General features: G+C 39.2%; 1 protein-coding gene across 1 annotated transcript; it reads right to left on the reverse strand.

The window, feature by feature from the left end:
* Positions 1-15383, reverse strand: TIMMDC1 (translocase of inner mitochondrial membrane domain containing 1). Its single transcript, XM_033146803.1, has 7 exons — positions 15193-15383; positions 14712-14877; positions 13461-13549; positions 12077-12144; positions 3398-3476; positions 2337-2447; positions 1-426 (listed from the first exon to the last, which is right to left on the reverse strand). The coding sequence occupies exons 1-7, from the start codon at positions 15342-15344 to the stop codon at positions 345-347; spliced, it is 747 nt and encodes a 248-aa protein (XP_033002694.1). The 5' UTR covers positions 15345-15383; the 3' UTR covers positions 1-344.

Consider the following 15383-nt stretch of genomic DNA (forward strand, 5'->3'; position numbering starts at 1 on the left):
AAGAATTATTTTTCTTTATTCTTTTAGATTTACTCCACCGTTCAGCCCATCAACTTACCCTGGAGACCTTCGGAATACAACCATGTTATCCCTTATAGCATATCGCAAATGAATTTTGTACTTTCACTATCCAGAGAAGTAATTCAAGCTTATTCCTCTCCCAGCTAAAGAGGTAGCAGCTAGTCATCACCTGAAGCTGAACTTTCCATGTTCCTGGTTTGTCTGACAAACCTAGGAGCTCTTCAAGAGAGTCCATTTTGTACTGAGCAACAGGCCACAAGGAAAACTTTTAACACCACTTGTTAAGAGTTTCAGTGTGAAATACTAAGAACATTTGTTTTCAGTCATGATCTGGGAGAAGCTCCTTCCTGAAGTACATCATCCATTTCCTTTGAGATGTTTTCAGTGATGCTGAGCCTGGTCCTCCTAAAAAAGAAAAGAAAAAAAAGAACATGGTTGTACTTCTGAGAGGAAAACAAAACTGCACCCCATATGCTTATATCACCATTAGCACTGGAGGCTGAACTTTATTAGAAAAATTAACCAATAAACTGAAACTGACACAGGGACAAATAGAAGAAAACGCCTTCACCCCGGTATGGCTCCACTTTATTACATACACAGCCCAGCAAGACAACGACAAGAATCCACTGAGAGCATACGAATCAATCTGGCTAACCTGATTCAAACACACACACACACACACACACACACACCTTGCTCACTCACAGAAACAAATCTCACTACAGCCACCCAAAGACAACAAACCACACCCTAGGCCGCCCCCCAACCTCTCTCACCACTAAGGAAACACAACGAGTGAATAGTAAGAGAACCTAGACAAGTGACACTGACACAAAACCCCACACATACACTAAGAAGAATAGAAACATAACCACCCCACCCCACCCACCATTTCCCCTTTCTCCCCCTCTTTTCTTCCTAACCTAACATTGTATGTAACACTAGTGTCTCACAACAAATGAAACCAAATTGTAGAAAACACAACTTGAAAAAAGAGATAATGCACGTGGTTTTTGTACACTAAGAAATCTTTAATAAAACATATTTTAAAAAAACATTGTAGGCTGAAGCCAATCCATTTACCACTGACAAATCATTAGCAGTCTATAACGAATTGTTTCAAACAGAGACTATTCCTTCACGCAATCCTCCACATGACAACTATTTTTTGCTTATAGACAATCCTTTCTTCCCTTCATACATCCTGGAAACACTTTCAGTAGGGCTCAATGACATGCTATGAAGGGCTTTTTCACCTACATATCCTCCAATATTGTATTTGCCACCACCCACATGTCTGCAGTTAGCATAGGACCTGCTGTTCCCCACTGCAATATACAGCTGTCAGCCCTCCCTGCTGTTTCTCAATGCTATAATAAGGGAATTTCCCACAAAAAAAGGAAATGTTGACAGCTATGCATAGGACAAACTGATCACTTCACACAGAAAAGTGAATGAACAAACTGGACACTGAATATATGGGAAATATATTAAAACTATAGGATAAAATTTTCATCAGGAAACAGCTCTAGAAGGCTGTTCATAATTGTAAAATGTTCTTCCCCTCTTGTATTTTTATTCAGGAGGTTATAACTTTAAAACCAGTGTAGGAGGGGAGAAAACTAATACAGAAACTATGTAGGGAAGAGGCTGAGATACAACTAAGTGGGAGTGAATAATGCTTTTTAATAAATTAGAATGCTCCATAAAGCATTATTAACTTGGTGCTAGAACAGTCTTCTCCAATCTACAGCACTCCAGATGTTGCTGGATTACTGCTCCCATCATCCCTGACCATTAGGCAATGCTACCTCAGGCTGATGGGTGTTGTAGTCCAAAACATCTGGAGGAAATAAGAGTTCTCCTATGCTCATTCATTGTTTAAAATTACCTATATTGTTAACCACTTTAGGATATAGGACTGGGTGGCTAGAAAAATGGCTATAACCCACCCTTCATATCACAAGATACCCAGAAAATGCCATTGTTGCTAGTCTGCCATTTGTCAAAATGCCATAGATTTTGAGAGGATTCTACAAATAATGCTAAAATCAAGCCATGGGCCCATTACACCAATAGTATATGGATTTTTATGGAACTACCAATTCCATATCAGCAAAAGCTCCAAAAAATGCAAAACTAGAAAATTCAAAAATTCAAAAGATGGCTGATGGTCAGTGTCAAGAGCATCATATCACATCACTAGTGGAAGATTGCTAGAATCATTGTGTAGTACTCCTAGAGTAAGAGCAGATCCACCCTGGCTCAGTAGCAGAGTTAATAATTAAAACCTAACAGCACTTGTTCCTTACCATTCTGCCAGCTTCTGTTCATACAGCTCCCATTGCTCTCGTTTTCTTCTCTCGATCACGGTTTCACCAGCAAATTTTTGCAATGCCATCAGTAATGCTCCAGCAGGTACACTGCAAGATGATGACACAGGAAGTACATTTAGCCATATGGAGAACTTTATTACTTATCAACAATGGGGGACCAATCACTCTGCCAGTAGTTGCATCTGCGCTTTCTCCTCTTCATCCTCTCCCCCCCCCCCCAAGCTGTAGTATGTGTGGCTATTGTTAATTCTGCTGTCTGGTCTTTGACCACAGTAAAGACTGACTGAAGTCTTTTTTTAAAGCAATTGCAACATAGGAGCTCAATTCTACTGTCAACCATAAATGGAGAATATTCCATCGTCCTTTAGTCTTTTTAAAAATTAAACATTACTGCCCATACCCAGCATGCAACACACATCAAAACTATTGATGTAGTAGAGGTGAAGAAAAGTGTCCCAAATCTGGAAAGGGAATCCATCATTCTTAACTGTTATTGTTCTGTTCTCATAATTAGAAAACATAATTCTGTGTGGGTCTTTCACAATCTTCTCCATTAAACTGATTCCCTAAATGTTGACCCTATGTCTACTAAACATTTACTCCCACCCACCTCCAAGAAGAAAAAGAAATGAAAAGAAATGCTGGGCTGAAAAAGCTGACTGAGAACGAAAGGACAATGGATCCTCCAAATTAACAACTGGCCCACCACAGCAATCAATACATTTCTGTTTTGTTTTTTAAAAAATCAGCACCTCTGCCCATTTAAACATTAGTAGACAGGCAAATAAAAATCAATTTCTGTTTAAGAAGAATGCAGAAAAACTAAGTGGGAAACTGGAAGAGAAATAGCCACCTTCTGCAATAAGAGAGAAAACAGATGAGGTCTAAGGCAAGAAGTAAGTTTGCAGGAAATCCCGTCAAGATTCAAAAACTGCCTTGTGATGACACCTGCAGACTATCATACCCAACAAAAGGGAGCAATTCTGGTTCCTAGTGCATCTGTGTGTACATGTGCTGTACATCTATGAGCAACCTACCCCAACAACGTCCCAAAAAGGCTCCCTCCAACCAAACCTCTCAAGCCCATGTGCATTCTGAACAAGGCTCCTGTACAACCTAGAAATAAGAAAAATAATAGAATCAGACCACACACAAGAGACTTGCAAGACGTCTCAGCTACAATGAAAAAGCTTTTTTGTCATTCCTTCTGCCTCCCTTTTTTCTGTCCTGTAAAACTGGACTCTGCTCCAGGACTACACGCTAAAGATTCAGCTATGGGCAGCTCAAAATATTATAATTTTTGAGGGGGGGATCAGTATTTCCTACAGCAAATATGTACAGGCACCGTATGCATATCTTTAAAAACTTGTGCTCGTATGTATTACTCCTCCACTTAAAAGTGTATGCTGCAGCAACTGTAATGTCTATTCCATTTTAGAACACAATCTGAGAAGTCTATGTTGTCAGCACAACTTAGAAACCAGTCTGTCTTCAAAGTTCCAACTGATTTTTTAGGTTTTTGCTTATGCTTATTATATTTATTCATTGATTTATTACCCACACTTCATTCTAACATCCCAGGGTAGCTCAAAACAATTTTAAAAGCAACATGAAAAACAAATTAAAACAAGTTACAATAAAGGATCCTAAAAATGCACATCTCAAGTGTCAAGGACAGCGTAAAGACGTACAAAATTACAATAGCTGAGTGCTGAAAGGAATCATACCAATTACCATCTATGGGTAAAATAATCTACCAGTCTTTGTCAGGCATAAGCAGCTGTGGCCAACAGCACATTCAAGTTAGAACTGTTATGGCTTCCCATTTGTGAAAGGAAAGTTGGTACTTCTTTCTAGGTATATGCAACCAGCAGGAGCTGCTGCCTCCATCCATGCAGTGGTCGGGTAATGTGATGCTCCCTTATGAATTAGAAGAATTCCTAATTCCATTTGTGAAGCCAGAAGCTGGGAATGCTGACAAGTCATAAACTACTAGTTTCAATAATATGCAGAAATGCATTAAGATGGGTCAGCTCTCAGGCTTTCACAAAAGAGAAAAGATGTTGATAAAACAAAAACCTCTCCCACACAATTATTTTCTTACGTACTGACCAAAGATATCTAGGAAGAGAATTAGATTGTCCTTTCATGTTGTCATGATAACTTTACAAAAATGGGTCTGCAAAAAAACAGACAGACAGGGATTCGCTTCCGGTTCCTCCACCGAGCAAGCAGGAGCGCGGTAGTCTCTCGAAGAGACACCGAGCTTTGCAGGGATTTAGGGGTTCGTTAGGGCTAAACAAACCCCGAAACCCTGGGCGATAAAGCCCAGGGGACAAAGGCAACGGTAACGGCTGCGTCCTGGGGGCTCATCGACTCGGATACCAGGCTCGCAAAGAGGAGTCTGGAGGGAGCCGATTTAGAGCTGGGGACGCTCGAGTATACTCCGCCCCTGCAAAGCGCTGCCTCGAACTCCATGGGAGGGTGGAGGAATCATCCGGACTTTAAAAATTTATTCCCGGTGCTGGATTTAAAGATTAAAAGATACTGAAAATAAACGGAGGACAATCGAACTGGGATTGGTAAAAGAACGACAGAACGGAAACCCAGCGGAAACTGTGGAAAGAGGGCGCGGGACGCTAAACTATGAAAGAGACGGAATTGGAAGCTTGCTGTTAAGGTAGAACGCTGTGGTTAATGTTATGCTGTATGAGAGTCATTATGAGTAAATGTTCTTCACCTCCGAAAGCCGAACTGGGAGGAGGTGATTGAAATGAGCTATCTTCGGGACATTTAAGAGGATTTAAGAGGATTTGAGAGGACTTAAAAGTCACTACTCAAGAGGTCTTAATGGTTGCTATTTGAGCTAATTGTATTAATCTTGGATCTTATACAGTCTCCCTTAGAACGGCATACCTTTACTGCTTTTTGGAGGACTTCGTAAGACTCTGGGAGTTGGAACTTTGCTCTTAAAATCGCTAAGAGTTGCTACATATGCCGGTTACATCTTTATTTATTTGCTGCCCTCCCGCCAAGCTGTTTGATACATAATTACCTGGCTGCTGGATTTCTGGTCGAAGAAGAGGGAAGCAAAAAGAACATAAAGAACAAAGAACAAAGGCTGACAGTGAAGAGACTTCCGAATCGCCAGTTTGTTTAACACAAATATGCAGCTACATTGTGTATAGGAGAAAAACTGCTGATAAGGGAAAGGAAGAAAGTGACTTGTGAAGAGTGAGGAGGGGGAGGGGGAGAGACATTAAGAGGGAAAGTCTGTATTCTTAGTAACAACTGTGGTCATTATATTTCATATATAAGAGGAAGTTAAATTGTAGTAATAATAGAGAGTTGGGACTTTAAATTTGGAGTAAAACAAGTGCTCCCAGAGGTGCCTGGATAAATAGAATCAGAGATCTATAGACATTAAGAAACGTGTTAACATTGGCAAAATAGTATTAAGGGGAAGAAAGGGTAGAGATGGCCCACAAAGCAATAAAAACAGCAACACCAAGTGAGAGAAGACCCTCCAAGGCTGATATAGAGAATGAGGGGGACATGGCAAAAATATTGACAGAACTGAGAGAGATGAGGAGGGAAATGAAAGAAAATGACTTAAATATTAGAGAAAAATTGACAGAAATTGTTACAGAATTCACAGGACAAATGAAAGAACTGAATACCAAATTACATACAGTTGAAGAACAGACTAAGAAAGCCCAAAAGGAAATGAGAGAGTATAAAAAGGAGGGAGAGAAATTGAGAGGTAAAATGGTTGAATTTGAAAAACTACAGGAGTCGACATTAGATAATTTAGCACTGTTGGATATGAACCAAAAAGCTCAAAATGTTAAAATTAGAGGAATAATAGAAGAGGAAGGAGAAGATTTAAGAGGGAAAATTAGCAAGGAAATCGCAAATCTGTTGAGTTGTAAAGTAGAGGCTGTGGAGGAGCAGATAATAAATGTCTTCAGAATCAGGGCCAATCCACCTCAAGGCAAGATTAAAAAATATCCAGGAGACTGTCTGGTAACACTGAATTCGGTAGTGATGAGAAATGAAATATTGAGGAAAAGTAGGGAGACAAAATGGACTATTAATGGCAAACAAATAGTAACCTTTAGAGACATCCCGAAAAGACTACTGCTTAAAAGGAATGCTTACAAAGGATTAACAAAGGTCTTGGAGGCAAACAAGATAAGATTTAGATGGGAATACCCGCAAGGCATATCATTTTACTATAAAGACAAAAAACACAAAATTGACACAGTTCAAGAAATGGGTAAATTTGGAAGAAGATATAAGGAGTTAGGCAAAATAGAAGGGGTCGAGGAAGAACAATCTGAGGATGAAGGGGGTATTCAAGAACACGAGATTAAGGAGATTGATAATTAATATCTTCCAGCTGTATAATAAAATATTTAAATAAGCAAACAAGATGAATATTAAAATAATTTCGTGGAATTCAAACGGTTTGAACGATAAAAATAAGAGGAACCGGGTGGGACATATTTTGGTAAAAGAAAAAGCTGATATAATATGTTTACAGGAAACACATGTGATAAGAAGGCATCATAGAGTATTAAAAAATAAGAAGCTGGGGAATGAGTTTATTTCCTCAGATATACAAAAGAAGAGGGGGGTGGTCATTTATATCAAAAATAAATATGAAGCAAAACAAAGATTTAAAGACAATGAAGGTAGAATCCTGGGAGTGCAAATCCAAATTGAGGGTGAAAAAGTGATTCTAGTAGGGGTTTATGCGCCAAATGACAATAAGACCGAATTTTATGAGAGATTAGGGGAAATTCTGAATGACTATATGGACTATAAAATTATCTTGATGGGGGACTTCAATGGAGTGACCTCCTTAGAAAAAGACAGATCTGAAAAAATAAGGAATAAATCATATCAGGGGAAACTACCAACATCATTTGAAGCACTAAGAGAAAACCATGGACTAATAGATATCTGGAGGTGGAAAAACCCGACAGCAAAAGAATTTTCATTCTATTCTGAGCCTAATAAAAGCTGGAGCAGGATAGATCAAATTTGGCTAACAAAAGAATTATCTATTAATGTAACAAAATGTGAAATACTACCAAAAACCCTATCAGATCACAGGGCGATTCAGATGGAGTGGAAAATAAAAGAACATAAAGGGTTTAGATGGAGGTTGAATGAGTCCCTGCTAGATGATGACAGAATTACCCAGAAAGCAAAAGAGCAATTGAACAACTACTTCGCAGACAATTTAAATAAAGGGACAGATATTAATACGGTATGGGACGCTGGGAAAGCGGTAATGAGGGGGTTTCTGATCCAACAAGGCTCCAGAAAGAAAAGAGAGAGGGAAAGAGTCAAGGAAAGCATTATGGAGAAAATAAAAGCAGTAGAGAAACAATTGGCAGAAAAACCTGAAGATCAGGAAATAAAACAGAAATATAAGCTGCTGCAAACACAATTAGAGGGGGTCATAAGTCATGAAGTGGAATGGAAGATTAACCTATTGAAGTTAAAAAATTTTGAATCTGCTAATAAACCCGGAAAATGGTTGGCGTGGCAGCTGAAAAAAAGGAAAAACGCGAATGTAATAAACAAAATTATATACAAGGGAAAAACACTAGACAATCAGGATAAAATAATGGAAGCTTTCCTAGAATTCTACAGAGATCTATATAGAGCATTAAAGGAGGACAAGAAGAAGATTGAAGAATATTTGGAGGAACACAAATTAAAAGTCATTACACGAGACCAAAAAGAGGTGTTAGAAAAGTCTATAACAGAAGAAGAAATAATGAATGCAATTAAAAAGGGGGAAAATGGGAAGGCTCCGGGCCCAGATGGGTTACCCATAAAGTATTATAAAATTCTGTACCAACAATTGATGGTTCCCTTTAAAGATGTAATGAATAATATAATGAGGACGGGCCAAATTCCCAAAACATGGGAAGAGGCACAAATTACATTAATTCACAAGCAAGGATCTGATCCAACAGACGTTAAAAATTACAGACCGATATCGTTATTAAATAACGATTATAAGATCTTTGCAAATATATTAGCACAAAGACTCAAATGGGTATTAACATCCCTAATTCATCCTGATCAGAAAGGCTTCCTTCCAGGAAGACAATTAAGGGAGAATATGCGCAATATCCTGAATATAATAGAATATTTGGAAATTAAAATTAACAAGAATGCCGCCTTAATCTTTATCGACGCCGAAAAAGCGTTCGATAACGTTTCGTGGCATTTTATGAGAAAAAATCTTGAAATGATGGGTATAGGGGAAAATTTTCAGAAATGCGTGGAGGCAATTTACAAGGACCAGAATGCAGAAATCATCATAAATAATGAGCTCACACAGAAGGTCAGAATACAAAAAGGGACTAGACAGGGTTGCCCTCTGTCACCCCTATTGTTCATTGCGACATTGGAAGTTTTATTGCAAGTGATAAGAAGAACAGTTAATGTGGCAGGGATAAAACAGGGGTCCAGAGAACATAAAGTCAAGGCCTTCGCGGATGATGTGGTATTGACTCTGCAAGACCCGCAGACATCAACAATAGAAGCCTTAAAGATTATTGAGCAATTTGGAGAACTGGCAGGCCTAAAAATAAACAGGAAGAAGACTAAAATGCTGGTAAAAAATTTAAGTATGGAGCAAAAGATTAAGCTGGAGCAGGACACAGGGATAGGAATATCAAATCGAGTTAAATACTTGGGTATTTGGCTTACGTCAAAAAATTCTGATCTGTACAAAAATAATTATACAACAACATGGAAAGAGATTAAACAGAGCCTGGAAGATTGGGATAAACTACAGTTGTCATGGTGGGGGAGAATGGCCACAATAAAAATGATGGTGTTGCCCAAGATGCTCTTCCTCTTCCAGACCATTCCAATTGTGATGGGACAAAGCCAATTTAAAGAATGGCAGAGGGCAATATCCAGATTTATTTGGCAAAAAAAGAAGCCTAGAATTAAATTTAAGATCCTAACGGATAAAAAAGAAAGAGGAGGCTTTAGTGTACCGGACCTCAAGATATACTATGAGTCGGCCTGTCTGGTATGGCTAAGAGAGTGGTTTAAAATTGACAATCCAGAATTGTTGGATCTTGAGGGTTATATGAACAGATATGGCTGGCACGCATACTTATGGTATGGAAAGGTCAAGGTGCACAGAGCCTTCCTAGATCATGTAATAAGGAAACCACTTTATCTGGTTTGGACTAAATATAAAGATTGGCTTGAAAAAAGAACACCAGGATGGTTATCCCCACAAGAAGCGCTCTCTGTCAAAAAATCAAACTCAGCAGAACGATGGCTTTCCTATAGAGACATTCTAGTGGAAAAAAATAACGAATTGGTCATGAAATCCTATGAAGAGATTAGAGAGAGAACGCAAGGATGGCTGGAGTATCGCCAAATCCATAGTTTATATACAAAGGATAAAAAAGAGAAAGGGTTTGAACAAACTAAATCAATATTAGAGAAAACAGTCATAAGTAACAACACTAAAAACTTATCAAAAATTTATGATTTTCTACTAGAATGGACAACCAAGGACGAGGAAATTAAGAGCTCGATGATTAAGTGGGCCATGGACTTCGGGTACAACATTGATTATATTAAATGGCATAAACTGTGGAATGTGACAATAAAATTTACAGCATGTGTCCAATTAAAGGAAAATATATATAAAATGATCTACAGGTGGTACCTCACACCAATGAAACTGTTCAAAATGTATAAATCAGGTGACAAAAAGTGCTGGAAATGTGGAGTTAAAGAAGGAAGCTTTATACACATGTGGTGGCACTGTGAGAAAGTTAAAAAATATTGGGACCAAGTCTACAATGAATTAAAAAAAATCTTCAAATATAATTTCAAAAAGGTACCTGAAGCCTTTCTACTAGGAATGGTTGGGGAAGATATTGAAAAAAACGATGTAAGGTTATTCCTTTATGCGACGACAGGAGCTAGGATCCTGCTGGCCCAATTCTGGAGACAGCAAAGGATCCCTACTTTAGAAGAGTGGTGTCAAAAGATGGTTGAATATATGGGGATAGCAAATCTAACATCCAAAATTCGGCAACAAGGAGGTGAGAACTTTGGAAAAGAATGGGACAAATTTAGGAAATATTTAAATAAGTTGTATACAATATAAAAAAAAATGTAACAGTCATAGTTCAGAAAATAATTCTTTATTGGAATTTGAAGTAGATTATATAATATCATCAAAGTACAAAAAGTACAAACAGTATGAGATAATAATCTGTAAGTTGGGCATGCATGGATAAGAATTGTTTATACTTACAGAATGTATTTTAAGTTATTAGAGTGTAAATAGATGACAGTAGACATACACAATAAAGAAGGGCAAACCGCGGAAATACCTGACAAAATAAAACAGCGGAAGTTTGGGGGGAAGCAGAAGGGGGGGTAATATGGGTTTGATCTTTGTTTATTTTTTTTAGTTTTTTATTTATTTATTTTTTTGTTCTTCTTTTGCTCCAGTAACAAACAACGAGCATAAAATATATTTGAGATATTTTAATTGAACAGAATACATCTTAACAGCTATGTGACAAACTATAGAATCGGTATAAGGGAGAAGCTTAAGAATAATCTTTTCTTTTTTTCATTTACCTGGAGATACTGGTATAGATCTATGTGAGATATAGATATTATACAGTGCTGTATTACTATTTCTGTTATTTTTTCTTTCCTGTTTGCTGAAAATTCAATAAAAAATTTAAAATTAAAAAAAAAAAAAACAGACAGACAAGAGGCCAAGTGGAATCTGCAAGAGGTTGACAATGTACCTTTAAAAGGGTGCAGCCTCCAATAATTTCAGCGAGGTTTATGTAGGACTCAGTACAAACTCAGCTGAAACCAAAGGAGATTACAAAGCAGGATATGGTGAACTGTTTCCTTTAGATTTTTTTCTGTTATTATATATTTTTAAAAATCTGGATGTGTAGGTTCAATGGGGCCATTTTTATGTCAGAGGACTATAGCAGTTTCACAGCAGACAGCTTACTCTGACAGAAAAATTAAGGCAGGGATTAATTTTTTTCTTTTAAGTGTTTTTAATTATAAGATTGAATTTCTGCATGTAGAAAAATACAAATTAGTATCCATTTATAGCACTTTTCAGAGCTTGCAAAAAATTGCTTCTCTCAATATAAGATTAATTTAGTAGCAAAATCTGACAATGAAAGAGAAACTGAGAAGATGCCTCTCCTTTGCTGGCTTCCCAATTCTCCATTCATATTTAACATGACTGACAGCACAATCCTTTACACATCTACTCAGAAGTAAGTCCCCTTGAGTTCATGGCGACTTACTACCAAGTAACTGGGAATAGGATTGTAGCCTAAATTATTTACTAATCCACTAATATTATAATCCTTTAAGAACCTTTCACCAAAGAACCACTATAGCTTGCACAATATTAAAGCTGTCATCATAAGCATACACATTTGGAAATGAGTTTTTCTGAAAGCAGCAGGACAGAAATGCCAATCCCAAGGATCTGCCGGGTTAAAAAAAATCATTTTAAGTAATAAAACATATTTTTGAATTTGATCAGGGTCAAAAAGTGAAGATTAATAGACCAAGAAGCAGGACTCTGGAGCTCTGAAACTAATCTTCTCTAATCAACTTTTCTGCCTCATTCAAAACATAACATTCAAATATCGTCGCCTCACCTCCTGCAACGGCAAAGTGACTGAGGGCATTTTTATCCCGGTATGCAGACATAGCAGTGCTCACTGTGCTGTGAGAAAAACAAGGATTAATGAGGAAAACTGCCCAATGAAAGAAAAAGACTTTTATTTCTGGTGGTCCAAATGGTGGCCTATAGTTCTTGACTAAAATTTTTGCTAACTCTTCCCATTTGGGACGATACAGTGAGTATTTAGAATCACTTCACATGTGACTTTTTCTACACAGGACACAGTTCACATACAACATACAGGAAAAATATACACTTCCTGATCCATATATTTATGGCAAAACATGAAACACATACTTCACAAGTGATAGCATGCATGTTTTTTTCTACGAATAGAAACTAGAGAAAAAATAATGTACAAAGCAGGCTGTAATTTGGATACTGCGTATGCTATTTCAAGTTCAAGGACAATTTCAATTACTAAGATAAGAGTTTTAAATAACTGGAGTTTTAATTATAAATGACAGACTAAAAAAATAAATAAAATAAAGCTATCCCTGGATCTTATATAAAACAGTCATTATTGCTTAAAATATACAATGACTAACAGAAGAAGGAGAGGAGGAGGAGGAGTTTGGATTTGATATCCCGCTTTATCACTACCCGAAGGAGTCTCAAAGCAGCTAACATTCTCCTTTCCCTTCCTCCCCAACAAACACTCTGTGAGGTGAGTGGGGCTGAGAGACTTCAAAGAAGTATGACTAGCCCAAGGTCACCCAGCAGCTGCATGTAGAGGAATGGAGACGCGAACCCGGTTCACCAGATTACAAGTCTACCGCTCTTAACCACACCACACTAATAGGCTACATTCCATACATGCAAGCTTTCTCTACATACCCTCTCCCATTCTCTGTTCAGGAAGCATTTATACATTCCAACCAAGGAAAAAGCTTGGGGAGGGGTTATGGTCTAGGAGGGTCATAAGGGTTGAATGTAGGCCCAGAGCACCAGAGTCAGACCCTGGCCCCACCCCAGATAGAAATAGAAAAATAGACAGTTTTTCACCAGTCGCCTGAGAGTTCTTATTAGCTGGTCTGCTATGATGTTACAGAATGACTATAGACAGAGGAGAAGCAGCCACAGCACCCGATATGCCAACACAGCTTTTTTTGATAGAACAGAAATGGTTGGTTTGCCTTATGCAAGGCCTAATGATTGGCTGGGGGTAGATAAGCTGTTTTTGCAAGACTCTACACCACCTGATGGTGATGATGGTCAGAAGGAAAGGACATAAGGAGAGGTTCTATTTAAACTGTCTCATCTTGCAAGGTAACTGCTCACAGAAATGACAACGGTAACATTTTAGAACAGTTATTGTACATTAACTGCCTCCTCCAACTAAGACTAGGCATACTCACTTGAATATTGCCACAAAGGCAGCAACTCTCCAGCCCCAACGCCAGCCATAACGGATGAAGCCCCTGGTTGCCGCACGATGTGCAGATTGCTAGCAAGAAAGTTACAAAAGTTTAAAGACACTGTCAGGCCACACTACCAATTTTTATTATGCCCCAAATGACATTTTATATGTACTATTCCAGAGGTTAATGAGAAAAGGAGGCCTACTGGTAAGGTATCTTATATAGGGGCAAAAAATATTTGCTTAGAAGCAGAAAGAATCAAAGAAATCCAATATCTCCCCTTTCACACAATTTAGTCATTTATTTTGCTTCTGCATGCACATTCCCACCTTCATCTTTATAGTCCGGATTCTGGACTAGACCCTTGCACCAGAAACAATTCAGCAGACTTTACTGTTGACGAAACTATGGACCACTCATCTCACTTGTACATGCACATAACCTGCTTTTTTATTTCTGGATTTTTCAGTGCTCATCTCAGAACTAAACATTTTAATTGCCTTCAGTGATATTATCCAGACTATTAACCCAGGCAATATGGAAACGCTGGCTGTGATCCTTGACCTAGAACCATCAAGTCCAGTTTCCTGTTCTCACAGTGGCCAACCCAATCTTATGGGAAGCCCACAGGCAGGACATAAGCACCACAGCACATTCCCACTTACGTTCCACAGTATGTTCCTGCTATTCACAGGTGCACCAACTCAAAGACTGGAGGCAGTATGCAGCCAACATGACTAGTAGCCATTGACAGCTTTATTCCTGATGAATAACCCCCTTGTAAAGCCACATAACCTGGCAGCTACTACTACACTGTGGCAGCAAAACTACATCTTGTGGCAGCAAATCCCATCCTTAACTATGTGATGTGTGAAGGAGCACTTCCTTTTGTCCTACATATTCCAGCATTCAGCTTCATCAGATGATCACAGGCTCTACCATTATATGAAAAGGGAAAAATTTATATCTACTGTAATCGGTTTTTCCATACCAAGTACACACCTTTATCATGCCCTGCACTTCTCTAAACTAAAAAGCCCACAACATCATAACACTTCTCTCAGGTGAGTTGCCCCAGCTTCTTGATAATTTTGGTTGCCCTTCCAAAGCTCTACAACCACCTTTTTGAAGTGCAAGTGACAAGTGTCCATAGCATTCCTAGTATGCTCACTTAAGGAGTATGTGTAAGGGCATTATTGAGAAGACTGATTTGATGTGTGCTCTACCATGCCAGGTATTTGTCCATACCGCAGCATCCAGGCGATTGTGGAAAATCTCTCCTTGGCTCTGCTCAATGTACCGTCTCTTGGCGTATATAAAACCGGGTACCCCGCCATAGACTATGCCGACAATAACCCCGGAAAACGTTGCTTTGATGATATTGATCGTTTCTTCAGGGTACTGATTTAGCTCGCTGCGGGAGAAAATGCTTCGATGAGAACTCAAGTCTTCATGACATAAAAAGCCTCCTTCACTTTTCAGAAATCCCGAACCCCCACCACGCAACATCAGCGTTAAATGAAGCCACATTATCAACAGAGGCTAAAAGTGCCCGTGTGAGGCTCGAGAAAACTCAACTCGACATGCAAGCGGGCTTTCAGCAGGGCTTTTTGCCTTCGCGTCCATTGCCAGCCCCGCGCCCGCCCAGCCTGGCTGCAAGGAGACGGGGGGCGCCTGCCGCTCCCCGGGCGACCCTCGCATAATTGCAAAACAAAACCCTCGGGCTTACTCTCGCCGGAAGAGCTCCCGGACCCGCTCCCAGCCCGAGTCCGAGCCCGGCGGCTCCGGCCTACTCAAAACCCTGGGCTGCCCCACGGCCAGCGCGGGAGAAGAGGCAGCCGAGACTCGGACCGGCACCTGCGGCGGCGGAGGAGGTTCCATCACCAAATAACCGAGCGCAGCCCCGCGCGCCTCTCCCCC

The sequence above is a fragment of the Lacerta agilis genome, chromosome 4, assembly GCF_009819535.1.
Source record: "Lacerta agilis isolate rLacAgi1 chromosome 4, rLacAgi1.pri, whole genome shotgun sequence".
Classification (NCBI taxonomy): domain Eukaryota; kingdom Metazoa; phylum Chordata; class Lepidosauria; order Squamata; family Lacertidae; genus Lacerta; species Lacerta agilis.